Genomic DNA, 20,069 nt, shown 5'->3' on the forward strand with positions numbered 1-20,069 from the left:
TTATATGCGAAACTAACAGCAACCTATTTATTCAAAACGGTTCCACAACCTCTTCTATGGGACACCTAAAACGCACCTTAACCTTCTCGTGGCACCAGAACTACGTTGCACCGCCAAGATCAAGCAAGGTTCCCTGCCCGAACCTTGCTTTGACCCAAGCGGTTTCCCTGCGCCAAAAGTGGTTAATAATAAAGCCTATATGAACTCCACAGTCGAGATTGACGCGCGTGACAGCCACTAGTTGTTACAGCACCTCGTAATAGTTGTACGCCCCAGTGGCGTATAAACGAGATCATCCAAACAAAACGCACAAAGTTGCTTCCTCCATTGCAACATCGAACATTCTTCGTCCAGTTCCGTCGCCGAATAACACGTGGAACTGTCAAACTCGTGTTTTAACCACTTCGACGCGCATTCTAAGATCTTTCCAGAACGCAATCAACGCAGGAATTTCGCGCCGCGCGTAAACTAAACGCTGGTAACCTGCCTTTTTGCAACCACGTAATAAATAAAATATTTTTAGCGAGTAAATATTGAATTTATCCTTGCGGATATACATTGCTTGTGGACAAGTAATTAATATGGGTTAATTACTTGTCCACAAGCAATGTATATCCGCAAGACAACGACCTAATCAATAGGTCGTTGTTGCATAGTTTAAGAAGCTCTAATCTCTTGGCAGTTAGGTTTGTTAAAAAAAAAAATTGACTTGCGGTGCCTGCAGGTATAACATAGATTTTAAATATTAAGGAAAGTTTATACAGGTACACCTGGCTTTTTGCACAAGGTATGAATGCCTGCCTTGGTGTTCATTTTTCGAGTTAAAACTCTACTGAATATTAAAATGTATCCTTACAAAAAAACAAAAAGTACCCATGAAAAAAAGTAAAACATCTACAGTACAGTAAATAGCAGACTTGGACAACTAAATTTATTTTAGCTTTTTAAAAATTAGATTAGAATTACTGAAATCTTAAAAAAAACAGATCATGAACTAGACTTACTTTTAATTTATCCTAAATAATGAATGTACTTTAAATCGCAATTTATTCCAACCAGTTAAATTGCAAATATTCCTATTTTTTTTTTAGTATTTTTATACGTTTTGCCATTTAAACGGTTAATTCACCTACATAAGTCGTTTCGACTCAAGATGAATAATTTAAATTCTTTATTTAACTTACACTAAAAATGCCGTTGGACAAAGTAGCGTTTTGGTAAAATCCAAATTAGATAAATACCAGAATTAGGACACACAAGCAATTCACAAAATAGATTACAATTGCAATTATCTGCATTTTGCTCTAATTCGTCGTATTAAAAAACTAGAATAATCTAGTTGTCTATGTTTGGTAAGTATTAGTAGTTATGTTATTTAGTTACTGTATATTGCCCTTCAAAATCTAGGTTTCCATAGGAAAAAAATAACCTTTAACATTTTCAGGCAACTTTTATTTGCTGCTTACATTTCTCTAACAAATAAATAACCCCGGGTTTTTATGGAAAAAGGGGCAGGATTTTCCCCAAACCCGGCAAAATATATCATTATATCAAGGAGCCAGTAACCACATTTCGACCAAAGTTGTTTTCAACCGACTTCGCTGTCTCGTCATAAAAAAATATATTATTCTTTAAAATTTATTCTACGCTAAAACCTATTTCTATCTTCTGTAGTTTTATCTCCTTCAACATTTTTAGGCGATTTTTATTTGCTGCGTACATTTCTTGGACAAATAAATCCCACAGACCTGGGACGCAGCATCAAGTAAAAAACGCACGAGAAAAAAGCAACGAACGTCAACCAAACAAAACATACGTTTTTTTATAGTATACACTGTTCAACCAACTCAGGGGTCACCAATCTACAGCCACTGGCCCCGGATCGGGCCCACTGGGTCATTATATCCGGCCCGCGGCACATTTTTTTAAATGAAGATAAAGTAAAGTTGAAATGTTTTCGAATGAAATTTAAAACTAAATTTTGGCAAAATTTGAATGTGAACAATTTAGTAAGGTTGACTACAGTTTTTATTGCATAGTTATTTATATTTCCTTCGTATAAGGATAATTAAGTTAATAAGTTTGCCCAAAAAAATTTATAGATCCGGCCGACGATGGTCAGGGTTGAGAGTTATCAGATCCTTTTATGAAAAGTTTAGTGACTCCTGAACTGAACGGACCTATGTAATACACTTACAGTTGCCATGAAAAACATCACAAAAATAAATTTACAAGAAAATGCAAGAAGAAATATTTTTAAAACATTGCATGTTTTTTAATTTGCAAATCATTGAGTAGCGTGAAAAATGGGTGAAATGCATTAATGTGCAAAACCGCAACACTATTCGCATAGAAAGATATATTTGGTATAATTTTGTAAAGAGTAATTAGATATACTTCGCAGCAGTGGTATACGTACGTTAAAGTTGAAAAAAGTTGGGAAAAAACGACTGTAGACATTTTCAAAATATTATCATCTCACTAACTATTAGTGTATTAGTAGCATCACATAAAAATATATAAAACACACTTTCGAAATAAAACATTTCAATAATATAACACGTTTTATAAACATACAATTATTACTAGAATATTTTCCTAAATATAAAATTTTAAACAATATATTAAGTTTCTCTTTAAAATATATCATAGCAAGCTTTTAAATACCTCATAGGTAATAGTGCATAAAATAGATCATTTTTAAAATAATGGAACCTTTAACATTATTGTGATATTTGCATGGTCAAGTTATGGAGAACTTAAATAAATACCATATGATTTTTTTTATTTTTATTTTTTTTTGGCTTTTTTCCAGTTCCAATAAGCACAAAATTTGAAAAGTAAACTTTATACTATGTTAACGTTTTACTTTATATATTCTGAAAAAAATGTATAAAAGTCACTTTATCTACGTAAAACGTAATAACATCAGTGGTCACACGGAAATTATCTTTGAAAGCACGTTTGTGTAAAAAAGAATACTTGAAAATGGAAGATTTTACAAAAAACTGTGTCAACTGGTAAGCAGGAATTGTGCATTCTGCGTGTTAAAATGCGACACCGTTAAAACATGTTACTATAGTGGAAAACAAAATAGCCAAGTGCGCCTTGGGAGTCATGCATTTGCGTAATACTGAAATGTGACCTCAAAATGACGGCATTAATCTATATGGTCGTGGCATTTTTTATACTTTTTCAAACGAAAGAATATATATAAAGAGATTCATACGAAATTCGTTTTGTTTACATATTGCAATTAACGTTTTTTCAAAGTTCACTTTTACCAACATGGGTTTCTTAACCAAGGTTCTTAAAAGTTAAAAAAAATTACTTCTAAAGGCCCGTTTACACTACAGCTGCACTGAGCGGGGCTGAGCTGCACTGGGTGTGAAATTATTTTCACTACAGCTGCAGTGAGCCGAGCTGGGTGTAAAAATCGCTCCAAAGCGTATTTTTTTCCAGCTGCACGGGGCTTGAGTTTAGCAAAGCGTAACTTTAAGTTATCTGCAGTTGCTGCACGGGGCTTGAGTTTAGCAAAGCGTGAAACTTTAAGCTATCTGCAGTTGCTGCACCGGGCTTGAGTTTAGCAAAGAGTGAAACGCTCGCCACAATAGAATTTAAATGCAAATTACGCCCAGCGCAGCTGTAGTGTAAACGGGCTTAAGGTTGAAACAAAGGGCGAAAAAAGGAAACGATATACTTTTTTTATGCCACAAATCTGCTATATTACAAAGGTCGACTTTTATGCAAAAGTTGTGGCAATCCTTGTCATTTTGTGATGTGTTAAGGAAATCTCTTTACAACCAATGGCAAAATAACAAGTAAATAGTTATGCACCTTTATGTACCAAGTGGGCTTCACGGTCACATAAGTACCAGTTATGCTGCATGAAAAAAATAACATTGTTTTGGGAAGAAAAATTGCAGTTCTATACATGACGCAAAAATAATAAAAGTAAAAACTTTTGCAAAGTTTTAAGATATTTCGAGTGTGTGTAAATTCTCTAAAGACGTCCGATATAATGTGCATTTTAAATAGATACCAATAACCCGCATGCTGTGAAAGCATACTAAGATTGCATTTTATCATACTGTGTGCAATTTAAGGAAGTGCGTTTGTAAAATCGCGAAGTAATTTCCCTAGTATACGTATGCATAACAATTGAATACCCCGCTAACCCTTATTGTGAATAAATATAACTTTGCAAAAAAAAACTTTTTATAAAATGTACACTTAAGGCCACCATACGGTCCTTAATCTCTAAAATTTGTAAAAATAAATACATTTTAGCAAAATAAGCTAGTTATACAGAATACAATCAGGGTCGCCATATCTTGTTTTTTTCTAAAATTTGTAAAAATAAATATAAATTTGCAAAATGAACTAATATAAAATATACAACCAGGGTAGCCATACCTTCTTCATTTTCTGAAAAAAATCTTATTTTATCAGTCCTTTTTTTTGATTGATTAGTAGCTCGACAAAAACTGTAAATGTAAACCGACTTAGATTTTTCTAAATTTGAACCGATTTTCACGAATTCTGGGTCAGGTCAAAGTCTTGTTTACAATCGTCGATATTGCTTCTATTTCGCACATTCTTGGAATAAACTACGGATTCTGAATGAGTTGTTGCAAACCTTTGTAGCGCCATTCGCATAAAGTAGGATGGAAAAATGTGTACATGACATTCAAAATTAAATCAAAGCTTTTATGTGGGATTGCTTATAAATCAACATGCAAATAAACTCTTGGAGGAATCAATGTCAAGGTTTAAAATTACGCCAATGATTAGTTCCCTCGATCCTATTAACGTTTGCATATTTTCTGCAAAAAAATATTATAATTTTGTTACACGGTAATTAAATTCCACAGTAATTATATGACGTTGTAGACAGCTGTCTTGCAGTAACAAATTACATCTTTGTGTAGAAAGGCTCTATGAGCGTGTTCTATTTCTTGCCACAATCTAAAGACAGTTTATAAAGACAGGTATAAAACATAAAATCATTTCTTAAAATTTTACAGAAATGTATATTTTGTATAAAAATTAAAAAAAAATTAAGAAATATATTTTTGTTTTATGCCTGTTTTTATAAACAGTCTTAAGATCATCTGATACCAAAGCAAGAATCTATCTTTTTCATTTTATTGTCTGCGGGAGATTCCTACTTCCTTAAGTGTTTCAGGTTATTTCTTGCGATAGTAACTATGGTGCGATGAACATATTCGTGCAAGCAAAAAAATCAAAATCATATCTCTTTAAAAAAAGCACGAAAGCTTTGTGCTTTTGCATGGGTTTAAAATTCAAACAAAAAACAGTAAATTCCCGTTTTCAGAATCGGAAATGTGCGTACAGCCATGCGGCAGCAACACCAAACGTCGAAATAAAAAGGTAGATGTACCTTCCCCATGGAAAGCAGAGGAACAAGGCGTGCATGAGAAGAAAGCTCAGAGCTGCTGGCAAAGTGCTTGAAAGCGGGAGAACTGATCTCTTGATTTGCTGCGCTCCGAACATTTCGTCAAGGCAATTTTCCGAGTCTGTAATGTAAGAAAAGGTAGAGTAACTTTTGAGTATTGACTTTATGGGATTTTGCATTGTAATCCAAGTAGGGGGGGTTGTCCGACAGCTGTGTGGACAACATACTGCAGAAAGCGGGAAGTCAGGCCACTGGAGATGTGTTGAAGTGTATGGCGGAAGGTAAAAGGGAAGTTTTTCAGGTTGCTGGGGCAAGAATTTGCTTTAGCAAAAATAAGTCCAGTCGTCAAACTATGATTTTTTAATAAATTTACTTCTTACGCTAGAATCGCAGCGTTTTTATCGCAAAACAACTGAAATTCAGATATTAATTTGGTATCGGATTGGCACTTCCAACCTGTGTTACGAACAAAATTGTTAGATAAAAAGAGCAACATTTGTGACTTAAAATTTTAATAACTCAAGTCAGTTTTTTGTAATATTTCAAACCAATTAAATCAATTTTTATTTAATTTTACTAAATACTTAAACTTGGGCGTAAAAAACTAGAAAAAGTAAAAAAAATAACAAATTTCCCTAGTACCCAAGCATCGGACGACTTTAGGAAGTAGGGCTTGATATTTTATTCCGATAGCGAACACGATATTTCGGACAAAAAGTATCGTGATCCTTTCCGATATAAAAATGACGTCATTTCTATGCTCAAGCAAAAAAACAAACAAGCAAAATAGATGAAATTCAAACGTTTGGTTAGAAGTTGGATGGCTTTTATTTAAGGGGAGAGATATTAAGAATCTTCGGTTGAAAGTGTTACAAAAGTGGTGATTTGTAACCTTTAAAGCAGAGGTTCCCAACCTGTGGTACGCGAAGGTTTTTTTTTGTTTTTTTCACAAAACCCTGGACTCACAACTTCATATTTTGTTTATCTGGTTTTGTTTACAAAAAAATTCCGGAGCCCATTCATTGTTACGTAACTATCCCTGTTGTTTCAAAACAGTGCAATCTTCAAAATATAGGCCATGTCAATTGTCGACAAGGAGCACAGTTGCTTTGTAAAGCATACAACGCTGTGGGACAGTGGCCGTTAATTATGTCAAATGATTGCTCTTGATAGATACAATCTACTGTTTTATAGCTTAAGCCTTAAGCTACAAATACCGTTGAATAATGCTAGTTGTAAGCTTAAAATATTATTCGATCAAATTAGTTGTTCTGCAAGAAGTGGTGCGCGTGGCAGTACAGAGCGTCCAAGTGGTGCGAGATCGTAAAAGGTTGGGAAACCCTGCGTTAAAGGGTGTATTGTGACTTTTTAACACTTAGGTTTATCAGGTAGCGGATAGCCACCGATACCATCGTATTACCTAATGAATACCACACTCCACACATTAGCATCGGGTAATTAGTATTAGTGGACATCAACAATGCTTTATCTTGTTTAAGTTGCCAAACTTTCATTTTAGAATTTCGAAGGTACTATGAGACGCATGAAGCCTTTGGGCCAAAACTCAATTATCAAAATGGGGGTACATAGTTAAATTAGAGGGTACATAGTAGAGATAGACCGATATATCGGTTTACTGACAATATCGGACGATATTCAGTTTCTACCGATATATCGGTATCGGTAAATGTAGGCCGATACTTTGGTCGATATTTTAGCACGAAAATATGATATAATTTTTCCTGTACAACAAACAACGTCCACATTTTTTGATAAAAAAAATTGGGTTTTAGCATCACGCCAAGTTAATATGCAAAAAAATAGTTTAATAATTAATAAAGGAATATAAACTAAAACGTCATCTGGATTTAATTTCATTTAATTCAAGTTTTGTACATTTTGCAGGTATATAAAAAAATCGGTCTCGGTTGACAAAATTGTAGAAAATCGATAATCGAGGATCGGTCCAAAAAAGTGATATCGGTCGATCTCTAGCACATGATTAAAATAGAAACGTATTTAAATTTCGCATTTACTCAGTTGAAACAGGGAAAGAAAACAGTTCAAGGCTGCCATGCCACGTCCCTACTTGCCCCTCGCTAAACTGCTCAAAACATTAACATAAAAATCACACTCACCTTTGCCGTAATACTGCTCAAGGAGTCGATCTTTGGTTGTGAATCGCTTGTGGAGCCACTTAAGTGAAGCGTCCTCAGACGAACTGTCGTGTTCAGTCTCCAGCGCTGATATTTCACCCACAACCTGGTCTATGGGGATCCGGTCGAACTTGACGTAAACCCGCTTGCATTCACCCCACAGGAACGACACGGCGTGGGGGGCTTCGGGGCGCTTACCTGGGTGAAATGTAGGGTGACTAGGGGGTTTACCAATGTTTTATATTTACACACATTTCGGTTGTTAACCTGGGTCTAGTATGGTTCAATTTCTTAAGATTTATTCGAAACTTTTAACATGCTACCTACTTCAGTATGGGCTTTGATATTCTTACAACGTAATTGTTATTCTGATTTCCATAAATTATTCTAGGTGGGCGCAATAAATTGTTAGACATAAGCACAGCAACCGCAGACTGAAAGAATGATAACCATAATAGACCCAGGCTTAACAGGGTGAAACATAGGGGAGGGGTGAATATTTTTTACGATAGTTTATAATATACACATATTTCGGTTGTTGGCATTTTTTGTTTTTTGATATTTGTGGACCGGTAAATATACAAAACTCTATCGTCAGTTTGAAGCGCTAATTTTGTGGAACAATGACAAAATAATATGCCGAATTTTTTTAATTTGCACATAGGAAAGAAAATTGGCATTCGCATACATTTTGATAATATATTCCAATAAAAAACAAACATCGCTAAAAACATAACACAATTACAATTGGATTATGTAACAAGAACTGCCACTAGTAACTGGTATCAGATATTGATTTAATTTTAATCTTTAAGATTTCTTTGTTCGAACTCGCGACCTCCGGTCAAGCCGGGACCGTCGCTCTACAAACTAAGCTACACAGGCTCAGAGAGGAGCGAGTCGAAAAACAACCATAGGACTGTTGCTTTCAGAATACACATTGTCTAATGTACATGCACGTTCAGTCGCTAAATACGGGCTATAAATCTCCTACAGCTTACGTTGTATGTACGAAGGGGAGGAAGCAGACTATTTAAATGTCTTGAAATGTTCCGACCAAAAATGAAAATGTATTTAGTCAAATGCTACTCACCAGTGTAGACTTCAGGTTTGTCGTAAAATATTGTGAGATCGTAAACTGCTTTGATGTAGGTCTTTAAAGAGTTGAGTGCACAATCAAACGCTTTTACCCTTGGCGTAAGAACCTGGCAAAGAGAAAAAAATTGAACAAAATTGTTAGATAAAAAGAGCAACATTGGAGACTTAAAATTTTAAAAACTCAAGTCAGTTTTTTTGTAATATTTCAGACCAATTAAATCAATTTTTACTTAACTTTACTAAATAATTGGCGTTAAAGTTGGGTGTAAAAACCTAGAAAAAGTAAAAAAATAACAAATTTCCCTAAAAGCGAATGGAAAAACTTGTGACTTAGATTAGCCAAATCAAGAGAATATTACAAACTAGTTAAACCACAATTTTACCAAAAAAATTGATTGTTTTTTTCAAATATTATCAAAATTGTATTATTATGCTGCGTAATTGGTTGTTTGTTTTTTTCATTAAAATTATGCCTGGTAACAAAAGTTGATATTTTGGATTAGTATGTTGGGTATGCAACAAACCTGATTTAAGGGTTTTAAACCAGCTTTTGTAGCAAAAGATTGGCTTTTAGTGAGAAGGTTTTTGCGCACAGGTGAAAATCTAGTCCCTTCTGGGTACAGCATCAAATAAATTTCAGCTTTTCTGTAAAAACACAAAAGTTTTAAGTAAAACGACATTTTATTTCTAAATAAATCAGAATGTGTTTAACTGATTCTGATAAGACCTATAAAACATGCTATTTATTTAACTGGGAAAAAAGTTTTTTGTGGGTGAGAGGTAAATATATTTAATTTAAAGAACAGTAAAAAAGCATGGTATCCGGTAAAAAATTACTAACAGCAATAAAAAAATGAAAATAATTTAGTACTGTTTGCTTTTAACAAAACTTTTTATTTGGTCATTAGTCATTCATTAGGTTGCTTAAAATTATCATAATTCTACGAAACAATATATTAATAAATCAAGGTTACGTAACCTTAATTAGTATTTCCAAAAAATATTCAAGATAAGACAAAAATCTAACACAAAATTACACACAAAAAAGTTAAATTTGCGAACATACTACAAAAAAGGAAATAAACAAATATGGTACATAAGTACTTTACCTTTGCTGTAGCATATTTAACGTGTGTTTCATATTCCTGTTATTATGGCAACCATCTCTGCGAACGAACACACCGCCGTGCACGCCGAACGCAAATCCATACAAGGGAAGATACTTGAGACTGTTCTTGAATATAAATCGCATGTGCCCAAGAACATTCTGTCTGTAGAGTTAAAACAATCTTTCAATTCGCAGATGACAATAAACTACAGCAAGAAGAGTATGATATATTCAACAGAAACTTTGATTTATTTTTATGCTATATAACAATAACCCATACAATCTGTGTAAAGTATTTTTAGGATTGGTAATATATATATATATACATATACATATATATCACACAGGTTTTAAAAACCTGAAATCAATTAAAAATAGCAGCTGGTTACATAAATCTATTTTTTTTTATAAATTATACAATTTTTTAAACTGTATAAACAAAATAGTGTTTAATATCTCATGCAAACTAACAGTAAGGCTTTTTATTATTTGCCAAAATGTCACAGGTCACCTAATGGTCCAACAGACACTTAATAAGCTACACAGGGCAATATTGTATTAATTTGCACTCAAAAAAGTGTAGCTTTTTCGAGAAAGTTTTAATTGTTAGATACAGGACTGGAAAAAAAATACACTTTTGTTGTTTGCAAACTTCTGGTCTAAGTGATTTATCCAATAATTTAACCTGCACCCTTCTATTCGCTATGTTTACTTATTTGTTTTATGGGCGCTCTGTATTTTTCCTGAGTATCAAATGTGTGAGACTTTTTCCCATGTTTGATGCAATTGTTTTATTCATTTTAGGAATTGTGCGCACATTTTGTAAGCGATTTTTGCAATAGATTGCTTTTAGTGCTTGGCATTTAACATGATTTGTTGCAGATCAAAACATTGAGTCCAGCAGCAATTATAACATGACAACATATCATCTTTGCGTTAGAAACTTGCCAGCCAGGCGAGTGGGTGTCAATCAGTACTCACCTGGAGCAAAAAAACACTTCATTGGCAAGCGCATGCAAAATCAGAACGGTAAAAGCACCTACCTAAGTGCCATAAAGTCCCCGACAATCCAGTCAACCATGCATTGGTGGTTACTGATCACCAGAACACTTTCTGCAATGCTTGGTACCTCTCCAATTATGTAGATTTCAACCCCTGTAAAATAAACCAAAAAAATATTATGATAGAAAGCTGAAAAAAACATTTTTAGTCTAGCTAAATGTTACGCCAGCATAAGAGTATAATAGGGTTTTATAAAAAAGTACTAATATTTTAAATATTTTTTACTATTTGTTTGCATATATAGACTGATGATGCCATTTACGAAACTGCATATTTTATAATCTGAGTTTTAAGACGTTGCTTAAAAATTGTGCATTTCTAAAGGTATTCAATGTATTTATTTACTTAAAAAGAATGAAAAAAGAAAGTTGAATACTAAGAAAGTGTTTTAAATATTTAATTTAAAAACATAAAAAATATTTTATTTTTTAAATTAAAAAAAAGCAAGGGCTTTGGCAGAGATTATAAGCAGAAATGTTTAACTCATAATCATTATAGACAGGAAGAGTTTTGTGTAAAATTATTATGCTTGGTTTATCAGAAAGTAAGTGTTTCCAAAGCAAAACAATAATGTGCTGAGAGCTGCTTAAATACATCCTGCCTATGAAACAAGTGGTAATACACCAAAACGGTATCAAAATGCATGTTGGAAAAAGGAAAACAGTTTTATATAACACCAAAACCACAAACACACAATGACTTCAACACTGTTTTTAAATATTTAAACAAATAGTTTATAACTATACATACAATTTAAAAAACAAAGTACAGTTTTTGTTTTTAATTTTAAATATTTAAATAAATATTTTGTAAATATACATACAATTAAAAAAATATTTTTTTTTACATTAAACATTGTCAAATATTGTCCCTCTATTGTGGGTCCCCAGTTTTTTCTTTTGATTTTAATTAATCAATAAAATATATAAATTCCAACATTAAACTAACAATAAAGGCATCCTGTATATAAGTACCAGAAGAGCTTCTTTTTATTGTGCTATGTCTGGCTGCAATATCATATTGTTTAAATTAACAGCTTTTTTAATTAATTTTAGCTTTCCAAATGAAAATAAATTACCTGTAAAGTGCTCGAACACAAAAACAACCATCCTTTGATAGAAACCCCACAATGCATCTTCAAACTTATGGAACACAGTGCTGGGCAGTAAATAGGAAATAAGCATCCAGCTAAAAAATTGGGACGATTTTGATATAAATAAAGAAAAAGTGAAATATAGGTAATCCTTTTAAGAAAACATGGATTTTAAATTGTTCTGTACAAAAATCTATTGCTTTAAGCCTGATTGAAACAGAATTTGCATGAAATATTTAAAAATAAAAAAATAAAATTTAGATATCACTACTGATCATTCAAATTAAAACCCACATTTTTAAACATAATATGTTACAGAAAAATACTTTAAAAAAACAAAAAAATCTTGAAGATGCAATTAATTAAAACTTATTATAAATAAAAATGACAGCTATGTGTCATATTGAGAAAACACAAAATATTTATTTACTTACAATACTAACACAATGCTGTATAGGATTGTAGATGCAAATATGAGGGTAATAAGGAATGGTGATATGATTTTACGCAGTAATGATACATTTTTATCCATATTTACAAATTAAACATTCCTAATTATTTTTTTCCTGAAACATAAAAAAGCACCAGAGTTCATAATTTTGTTCACATTAAGTGTATAAAAGAGAAACTGCGTTTCAAAAGTTCTGATTATTTTTACTTCAACAACAAATAAGCTATTTTTGAACTGTATTATATTTGAACACAGTTTGCATTGTTATATAGAATTTTTGGCTTTGAAAATCCATACACAGACATACATATAATACATTTGATAGCATTACAAAGTCAATCATTTTGAAATTCGTTACAGAGAGAAATGTAAGGAACAACATAAGGTAAAAATCAATATTTTGCGTTTCCAATCAAAACCATTAATTGGTTGTGTTTAAAGTTAAGATCATTACGAAATAGTTGTAAATGCAGCAACTGTTGTGTGAAGCCACTTACACAACAAGAGCTCTTATTGACAAGGTACCAACACAAATAATATTAAAAGGAAGTGTTGACAACAAAGCAAAACATAAACAATAAAATGTCTCATGAAATTGATGTCTGATGCTTGTCACTGGTATTATTCATCTCTGATACCAGGTGTTCTTTCAATATTTGGCAGGAATAGAAAAATGGTGAATCAGGTGGATGTCACCTCTTGCTTGAAACACATTTCAGCATGGAACTTAGATTGTTTAAATCCCAAGATGACATATGATTAGATATTCCTTATGGTGCAACACCATTGATTGAAGTACAAATTTTTTTTCAGTTGCTTCCACCTAAGTTGAGTGTTTTTCTTTTAGTTGGTATGGCTCGGCAGAAGCAGCCTTTTTAGTCGTGAAGTTTCTATGCTCACAACAAATTGGGGAAGGCTTGTATTGAATTGATCCTTAGAACTGAATGAATGGGTGTGTAAACTGCAAAATAACAAACAAAAATAGGTTTAATATAACCCATAATTTTTAGGGTGTTTCAAGGAATTGAACAATCTTTTAAATTTTGCCAAAGGTCTTTCAAAGTATTACATACTTCTGTAACTACAGCAGAGAATTAGCAGTTAGTCTTAGTTAGAGATACTGATTATTTTGTTATACCTGGAATAGGTTAATGATTTAAATAATTTGAAAACAAACTCCCAATAATAATCACTTTATCTAGATTTATTTAATCCAACTTTTCTTGAAAAGCTTTAGCTGATACCAAAGTAAACACAGATAACTTGACATGAGCATAAGAGGACAAAAAAAAAACACTAAATAAAATTTGGCTAAATAGAAAATTTGGCAGCGAATTGTTTCAATAATATATGTTTTGCTTGTTTAAGCTTATTTAAATGATGTCATTTGGTATTGGATCGACTGTACTGCTAAATTCAAAATTATTAGGTTTTGGTATAAATGTCGGCATTTTACATCTGTAATGGCAAACACATATCAAAGAAATTTTTATCAGCAGTTATGATTATGTTGGCTTGTCAATAACCACTTACACTTCCTCTTTTCAAAGTGTCTTCTTCTCCTAAAGCTTTGAAGCACCTTAACCACAGCAGGGGTGTGTTCTATTACTGTTGCTTCAATTCGCACCAAATCTCGACGCACCAACGGACGTCCGGCAAGCGTGAAGTTTTTTCCACCGACACATAAAACCTGCGACAAAAAAACAAATCTATAGGGACAGTACAAAGGGATGTGCAGCCTATGCCAAGCAGTTGCATATTTATCGAAACTTGTCTATTTAAAGCAGTGGTTCTTTTTATAAAAAAAATTATGCAACGGTTCACTCGCATTTTTTTAAATTGCCTACTTTCCCCTTCAAAATATACACAAATAAAAACAAAGCACTATGTTGTTTTTAATGGTATCAATGTGATGTTAATGAACAACTAATCGCATATAGGTCGAGCCAGGGTTTGGCTTTATTTTTTTTGCCCACAATTAGACCTATGTGCGTCATAGTTTAATTATTGAGTTTGTTAAGCTTGGTTTGGAAAAGTAAGTTGCCTGAAAATTTTATTGCACAGAAAATTTTCTTCTTTAGGAGCGTCATACTGATTTTTTGTCAGGTGCTTCGCAGTCCCAGAAAATTGTCTTGTGGCCCCAAAACGATCGTGGACCCAGTTTGAGAACCACTGATTTAAAAGATGGTATTGATTCTGATCTGACACCAAATTGTTCTAGGTATAGGACACCGGAAGGTTTCAGAAAAAATACAACCACCAAAGCTTTTTTGATCAGGATTGTTAGAGGTATTTGAAATATGGTTTGTAATTCAAAGCAGTGAAATGTTCTTAGAAATTAGCAAGTTAACAATTAAAGTTACTTTAAGTTTCTTTATATGAAGGCAAATTGAGGCAATTGTTGGATGAAAAAAATGTGGTACTAATAAATATAAAAAAATACTTTATATGACTATATTAATTATATAGATATTGGAACAAAATATCAAAATTGAAAAAATATATTATACATCCTCGGTTTTGTACTCCCCCTAAATATAAGAAATAGATAGGTAAAAATACATTAATTTTGTTCAAGCTTTTTAATCTGTGATTTTGCAAAATAGTTAAATAAAGGAGTTAGAAAAACAAAGTTTTGATAACAAATATTTTACCCAATACACAAACTTAGTTCAAAAACAAGCGCTTTGCTAAATCAGTATATTATATATCTTTGGAATCTGTACAACTTAAAATTAAATATTAGGTTTTAAACCAAACCTCAAAATTGTAAAGCCTGTGACTCATTTTGTTACCACTTCAAACAACGAAAAAAAGAAAAAGAAATCTGACAATAACAACTCAAATGCAAATATGGACAGTGATGATAAACCAAACATCGACTGTGACATTAACTCAATATTGATTATCTGCCGCTCCCTCTGGAATACAATAGAGGTGAAGCAATTCAAGTAAACAAACCCTTTTAAGGAAGGCTGACAAAAGGAAAATTCAATAATGTAAAACCTCTTGTTGGTGATGCTGTAACACTTGGAATAAGGAATCAAAGATGTTTTTTGATTTAGTAACTTTTTTTAGTTGTCAATTATTTTCTTCCTAATTTAAAAAGTAAATTAAAATGGTGCCAAGTTGCAATAATGCATAACTTTAATACTGTGTTAAGACAGCAACACATAATTCTATTAAAGTAATCCCATTAAATACAACACTTAAACCACCAATAAGCAAAGTGTTCCCAACTTTGTTCCATGAGATAACTAGGGATCTTCAAGGATCATATTTTGCTCTATTGTTATGCCTCTTAACAATTCTTTGTGTACGATTAAAGTTAATAAATCAAAGTACATTTTGTAAAGTTAATGTTTGTTGTCCAGCCTGTTGTGACATTATAGTAAACTAAGAATGTCATAGGGGATTCTAAGGGCCGCCACAAGCCATAAGGGTTGGAAACCACTGAATAAAACCCCATCTAAGGCATTTTATTTTTTGCCAACCTTGGTTCATGCAACAAAAAATATTTTTTAGTGTTCTGCATTAATTAAAAAAGTTTAAGAACCCCTGTAAATGAAGAACTAGCTAAAAGACTATATATATATGCCAGAGGAAACCTATTTTAAATATACTATGCCTGGTAGCAACAGCATATTTATAGCAAAAAGACATTCTTCTGGTGTTAGTATATTAAGTTATCTATTGTTAATGTTAAGGAAGAATGGATCATCATACGGGGAAAAAATTACCTTTTCTAGTCTTATTGTTTGTCCGAGTTCAGCAGATACTTGTCCGACAGTTCTTATCAAGTCGTGGTCGGTTATTTTGTATTGATGGCTTGAAACTTGAACCACGGCAAACAGTCTGCCACATTCTGGGCTGGAAATACACTCATTCACTTTTGCAATTACATCTGAAATAAAACATGAAAAATGTTAACAAAAAATAGCAATAAATTAGCTGAATTAGTAAATAAATACACTCATTCAAGTTTGAAATTACGTCAATCCAAGTATTTAAAAATATATTCGATAAGCAGGAAAAATTAAATAAGCCAATATGGTAATTAATTTGTAGTTTTTAACTGTACTGTCGTTACACCTTTTGAAAATATCTCTTCTTAACCCTTTAACTATCTATCTAAGGGAAACATAGTTTTTATAATTCAATGTTTGCTGTATGATACAACACTGTATTACCACTTGATTTTAAATCTCTTGTGAAACTGTTATATGCTCATTAACTAGTTTGTCCAACATTGTGAACTAGTTTATTAAATTTGTACACACTATTGTCCAAACTGACAAATCAAGATTAAGTAATTTTTAAACGCATTGTGTGCTACAGGATATGGCACAGGTTTATGGTGTGGTTCGAATTGAATGATTAACATTTGGTCTAAAGGTCATGTCTCATATGGAATTACTTGGACTTTGCTCCAAACAGCTGACAGTGTGTACAAGTGGAAATTTAGGATGTTAAAGTAGAACATCAAGGTATTACACCATTACACGGTACACCATGCACGGATCTGTAATGTAGCTTGATAACAAATTGCAATGCCAAGGTCGAGTGTTTCGATATGAGCTTGAATCATAGCTTCAGCTGATATTTTATTATCTCCAATTTATTATCAAGGAATCACAGAATATTAGGTTTCCAAGACTATCAATTCCAAGTGTTTTTAAATTGATTTGTTAAACAAATTATGCAGTCATGAGTAGGGATGTTCAAAGTAGAATCCCAAGGTATTCTAGAATAATAGGTTTCGAATCTAGAATAACGAATCCAGAATAACGAATGCTAGTATATTTTTATTAAATCATTTAATCTCGATTTTGTTTGGCGAATGGATTAATCTTAATCTACTCCACAGGGCGCAATAATCGGCGGTAAGGCATTTATTTATATCGGTTCCAATTACCCAAAATAAACGGCAGAATTGGATTCGGATCCCATCGGGATTCGAATACAAGGATTCAATATTCTACTTTGAACATCCCTAGACATGGGGGCAAGGGGCATTTATTGTAATATCGTGACAAAACAGCAAATAATAACCAAATAATTTGTTGACTTGTTCATTTCGCAACAAAACCCGTAAAAAAAATTTAATTGATAAAGAAAGACAACTTACTTTTGTGTTCTTCGTCGGAAACCATTTCTGGGGGTTCAGGAAAAACGTAGCGGTCGTAAAAAGTCGGTATGTGATCAACATTGGTGTATTTCTGTCTGCACTTTAGTTGCATAATGTTGCCGCTAAGAGAAATAAAAATTGCTGCTATGACAAACTAAAAAAAACCTTATTATTATCTAGGATTTATAATAACGAAACACAGAAAAATTCATCAATATTCCTAGAAAGGTTGCATCCAAAATATAAGCTTAAATTACAAGACTGACCTATTAAAACATTGCTAACGATTACAGTTTTTTTTTTAATTTTGTTTCATTTCAATAAAAAATGTATGCTAAATTAACTTAATATTAAATGGGAATGTTGTACGATTAAAATTTACTAAATATGAAGAAGCAGCTAAGAAAAACTTACCTTGGTGCAAGAAAACTTCGTGGATTAACTTCACGACCGTTAGGTTTGTTAAATGTTGAAAGAAATGACCTGTTTAAAGTTCGAGCAAATGATTTGCTCTGGTTTAACAAGCTCATGATTTTCTATTTATTTTTAAAACAATATATTTTTTTGTTGATTTAAGCTAAACAAAAAGTAATTGCTAAATTCTAAAAAAATAAAGATTATTTTGAAATTATTTCAGGACTCGTCTAGAATCCTAGCACATTTTTAGTCCGGGGGCTTATATTGCTAACAATATTTGGGGCGAATTAACGTTTTAGGTTTGGGTGGGTCAAGTATTATAATTATTTGGGTGGGTCAAGTATAATTATTATTTGGGTGAGTCAAGTATTATTGTTAACAGTTAGAGGTAACTAAACATTTTAACGCTTAACTCAATTTTAGCATTTTATCTTTCATACAACAAGAAATGAGACTGCCTTTTTTAAATACCTGGGATATAAGATAATAATTTAAAATGATTGAACATAAAATGCAAGTATAACATTCAGTTACTCTACAGTCTATCTTAATTATTTAACTCTATTTGCACATTAACTTTGCATGATACTAAACCAAACACAATAATAAATCGGCCGACTATGAAAATGAAGGCAATGGACAAATTTGCAATTTCAAAAATAGCGAATCGTTTTTTGTTAGGAAAATCCATGTGGTTCGCCAAAACTTCGCTTTAATACTAACGCTTAGTATTTGGCGAAAAAGGTCGAAAACACTTGAGGTTTAGACAATTGTCACAATAGTAGTACAGACATAACTGGTCTTGTCTTAATACATTTACAGACAGTCATACCTCCTTTTTAACCTAACAGAACGTATTAATTAGGTAGTACGACACTACATACATAAAAAGCTACACATAACTGTTAATTTTGGAAAACAGCTTTAAGGAAATTTATGATAAAATCCCCAAAACTGATTTACACGTTGTGTTACACTATTTTAACATAAACGGTCTTAAAATTCGAGTTTCACCAGATTCACACAACCATATGAGTCGACTGCTATTTTTTCGTTGACATTTTAACACGTAAATAATTAATTCCGAACTTTATTGATTTGTTCACTTTCCATTTCTGTTTCAATCTGTGATTTTCACACCACATTGGTGCTCAACCATGCGAAGAAAGGTTCTTTTCAAAAACAGCTGTCGGTAAATTTGGACGCCATTTGTTCTTGTTTTCAATTTTTTTCGTTGATTTAAACCAGTGGTTTTCAACCTTTTTTCACTGCGTACCACCTCGAGCTTCTATGATCTTGTTGCGTACCAACAAATCGTCGAAAAAATCAACTTTACTCAAAATGAAGGCTACATAGGATTATTAAAAGGGGTGGATTAGCTAATTATAGTTAGGCCGGAAATTTCTCTACTCTCAAAAACGTTTCCCTTTTTTAACTTACAATATACTGGTCAAGTTTTGTGATTCTTTGTTCTTTTGCTATTATGTCATAAAATAAATTTGCATAGATGTTCCAGAAAGATAATAGTTCCTATCGTTAAAGAAGCATAAAATATTGAACTACACAATCATTACGATGAGTGTATATTTTATTACAATAAAAAAAATGCTTAACTTTTTGGTAAAACTGTAATTTTGCTTAAAAACATACTGCGTATAGCGTACCACCCCAAATGACTTCGCGTACCGTGGTACGCGTACCACAGGTCGAGAACCACTGATTTAAACTGCTTTGTTGTTGAATAAAACTAATTACCGAATTTGAATTACTTTTTTCTAATTTATATTTAGGTAGGTCACAATTGTAATCTTTGTCAGTAACCCATTGGTATATTTTTACAGGAAAAAAGAGTTTTTTGTAGTTTACCAAAACACGTATCGTACGCATACTACCCCATGAAAATCTTTGGCTCAGTTCTATTTACTACACTTAAGTTTGCGAACAAGCCAAGAACAAGTACATGAGCACACCTAAAGGTCATTTTTGTACTGTTTCCTGACTATGTTTACCAGTTTTTATTTTTATTTTTAAACACTGTGGTAGCCTAATTTATACAATTATTTGGTCTAATCTCATCCAAAATTCAACTCTCTGTCACCGGTTAATTACCTTTACTGGTAGAACTAAATGGACAATC

At 32.4% G+C, this 20,069-nt stretch overlaps 2 protein-coding genes across 2 annotated transcripts; both read right to left on the reverse strand.

The window, feature by feature from the left end:
- Window positions 1-1,756: 1,756 nt before the first annotated feature.
- LOC146162769 (1-acyl-sn-glycerol-3-phosphate acyltransferase epsilon-like) lies at window positions 1,757-12,504 on the reverse strand. The gene is made up of 8 exons (XM_083383513.1): window positions 12,371-12,504; window positions 11,922-12,031; window positions 10,825-10,936; window positions 9,783-9,944; window positions 9,198-9,318; window positions 8,669-8,780; window positions 7,558-7,773; window positions 1,757-5,540 (listed from the first exon to the last, which is right to left on the reverse strand). The coding sequence occupies exons 1-8, from the start codon at window positions 12,466-12,468 to the stop codon at window positions 5,335-5,337; spliced, it is 1,137 nt and encodes a 378-aa protein (XP_083239639.1). The 5' UTR covers window positions 12,469-12,504; the 3' UTR covers window positions 1,757-5,334.
- LOC146162770 (large ribosomal subunit protein bL21m-like) lies at window positions 12,501-18,113 on the reverse strand. Its single transcript, XM_083383514.1, has 5 exons — window positions 17,930-18,113; window positions 17,516-17,637; window positions 16,128-16,291; window positions 13,921-14,077; window positions 12,501-13,348 (listed from the first exon to the last, which is right to left on the reverse strand). Exons 1-5 carry the CDS (start codon window positions 18,043-18,045, stop codon window positions 13,284-13,286), a joined length of 624 nt encoding a protein of 207 aa, XP_083239640.1. The 5' UTR covers window positions 18,046-18,113; the 3' UTR covers window positions 12,501-13,283.
- Between the last annotated feature and the right edge of the window lie 1,956 nt (window positions 18,114-20,069).

Source organism: Ascidiella aspersa, chromosome 3 (genome assembly GCF_963924565.1).
Source record: "Ascidiella aspersa chromosome 3, kaAscAspe10.2, whole genome shotgun sequence".
In the NCBI taxonomy this organism is placed as follows: domain Eukaryota; kingdom Metazoa; phylum Chordata; class Ascidiacea; order Phlebobranchia; family Ascidiidae; genus Ascidiella; species Ascidiella aspersa.

Bases quoted from the DNA above. Each gene is read 5' to 3' on its own strand.
- LOC146162770 (XM_083383514.1), bottom strand. From the start codon at position 18,045: ATGAGCTTGTTAAACCAGAGCAAATCATTTGCTCGAACTTTAAACAGG. The intron at 17,638-17,929 runs GTAAGTTTTTCT...TATTTCTCTTAG, and splicing joins CGAAGTTTTCTTGCACCAAG to CGGCAACATTATGCAACTAA. The intron at 13,349-13,920 runs GTAAGTGGTTAT...GTTATTTTGCAG, and splicing joins ACACTTTGAAAAGAGGAAGT to TTTACACACCCATTCATTCA.
- LOC146162769 (XM_083383513.1), bottom strand. From the start codon at position 12,468: ATGGATAAAAATGTATCATTACTGCGTAAAATCATATCACCATTCCTT. The intron at 9,945-10,824 runs GTAGGTGCTTTT...TTAACTCTACAG, and splicing joins GGGGACTTTATGGCACTTAG to ACAGAATGTTCTTGGGCACA. The intron at 5,541-7,557 runs GTGAGTGTGATT...CTTACATTACAG, and splicing joins TGAGCAGTATTACGGCAAAG to ACTCGGAAAATTGCCTTGAC.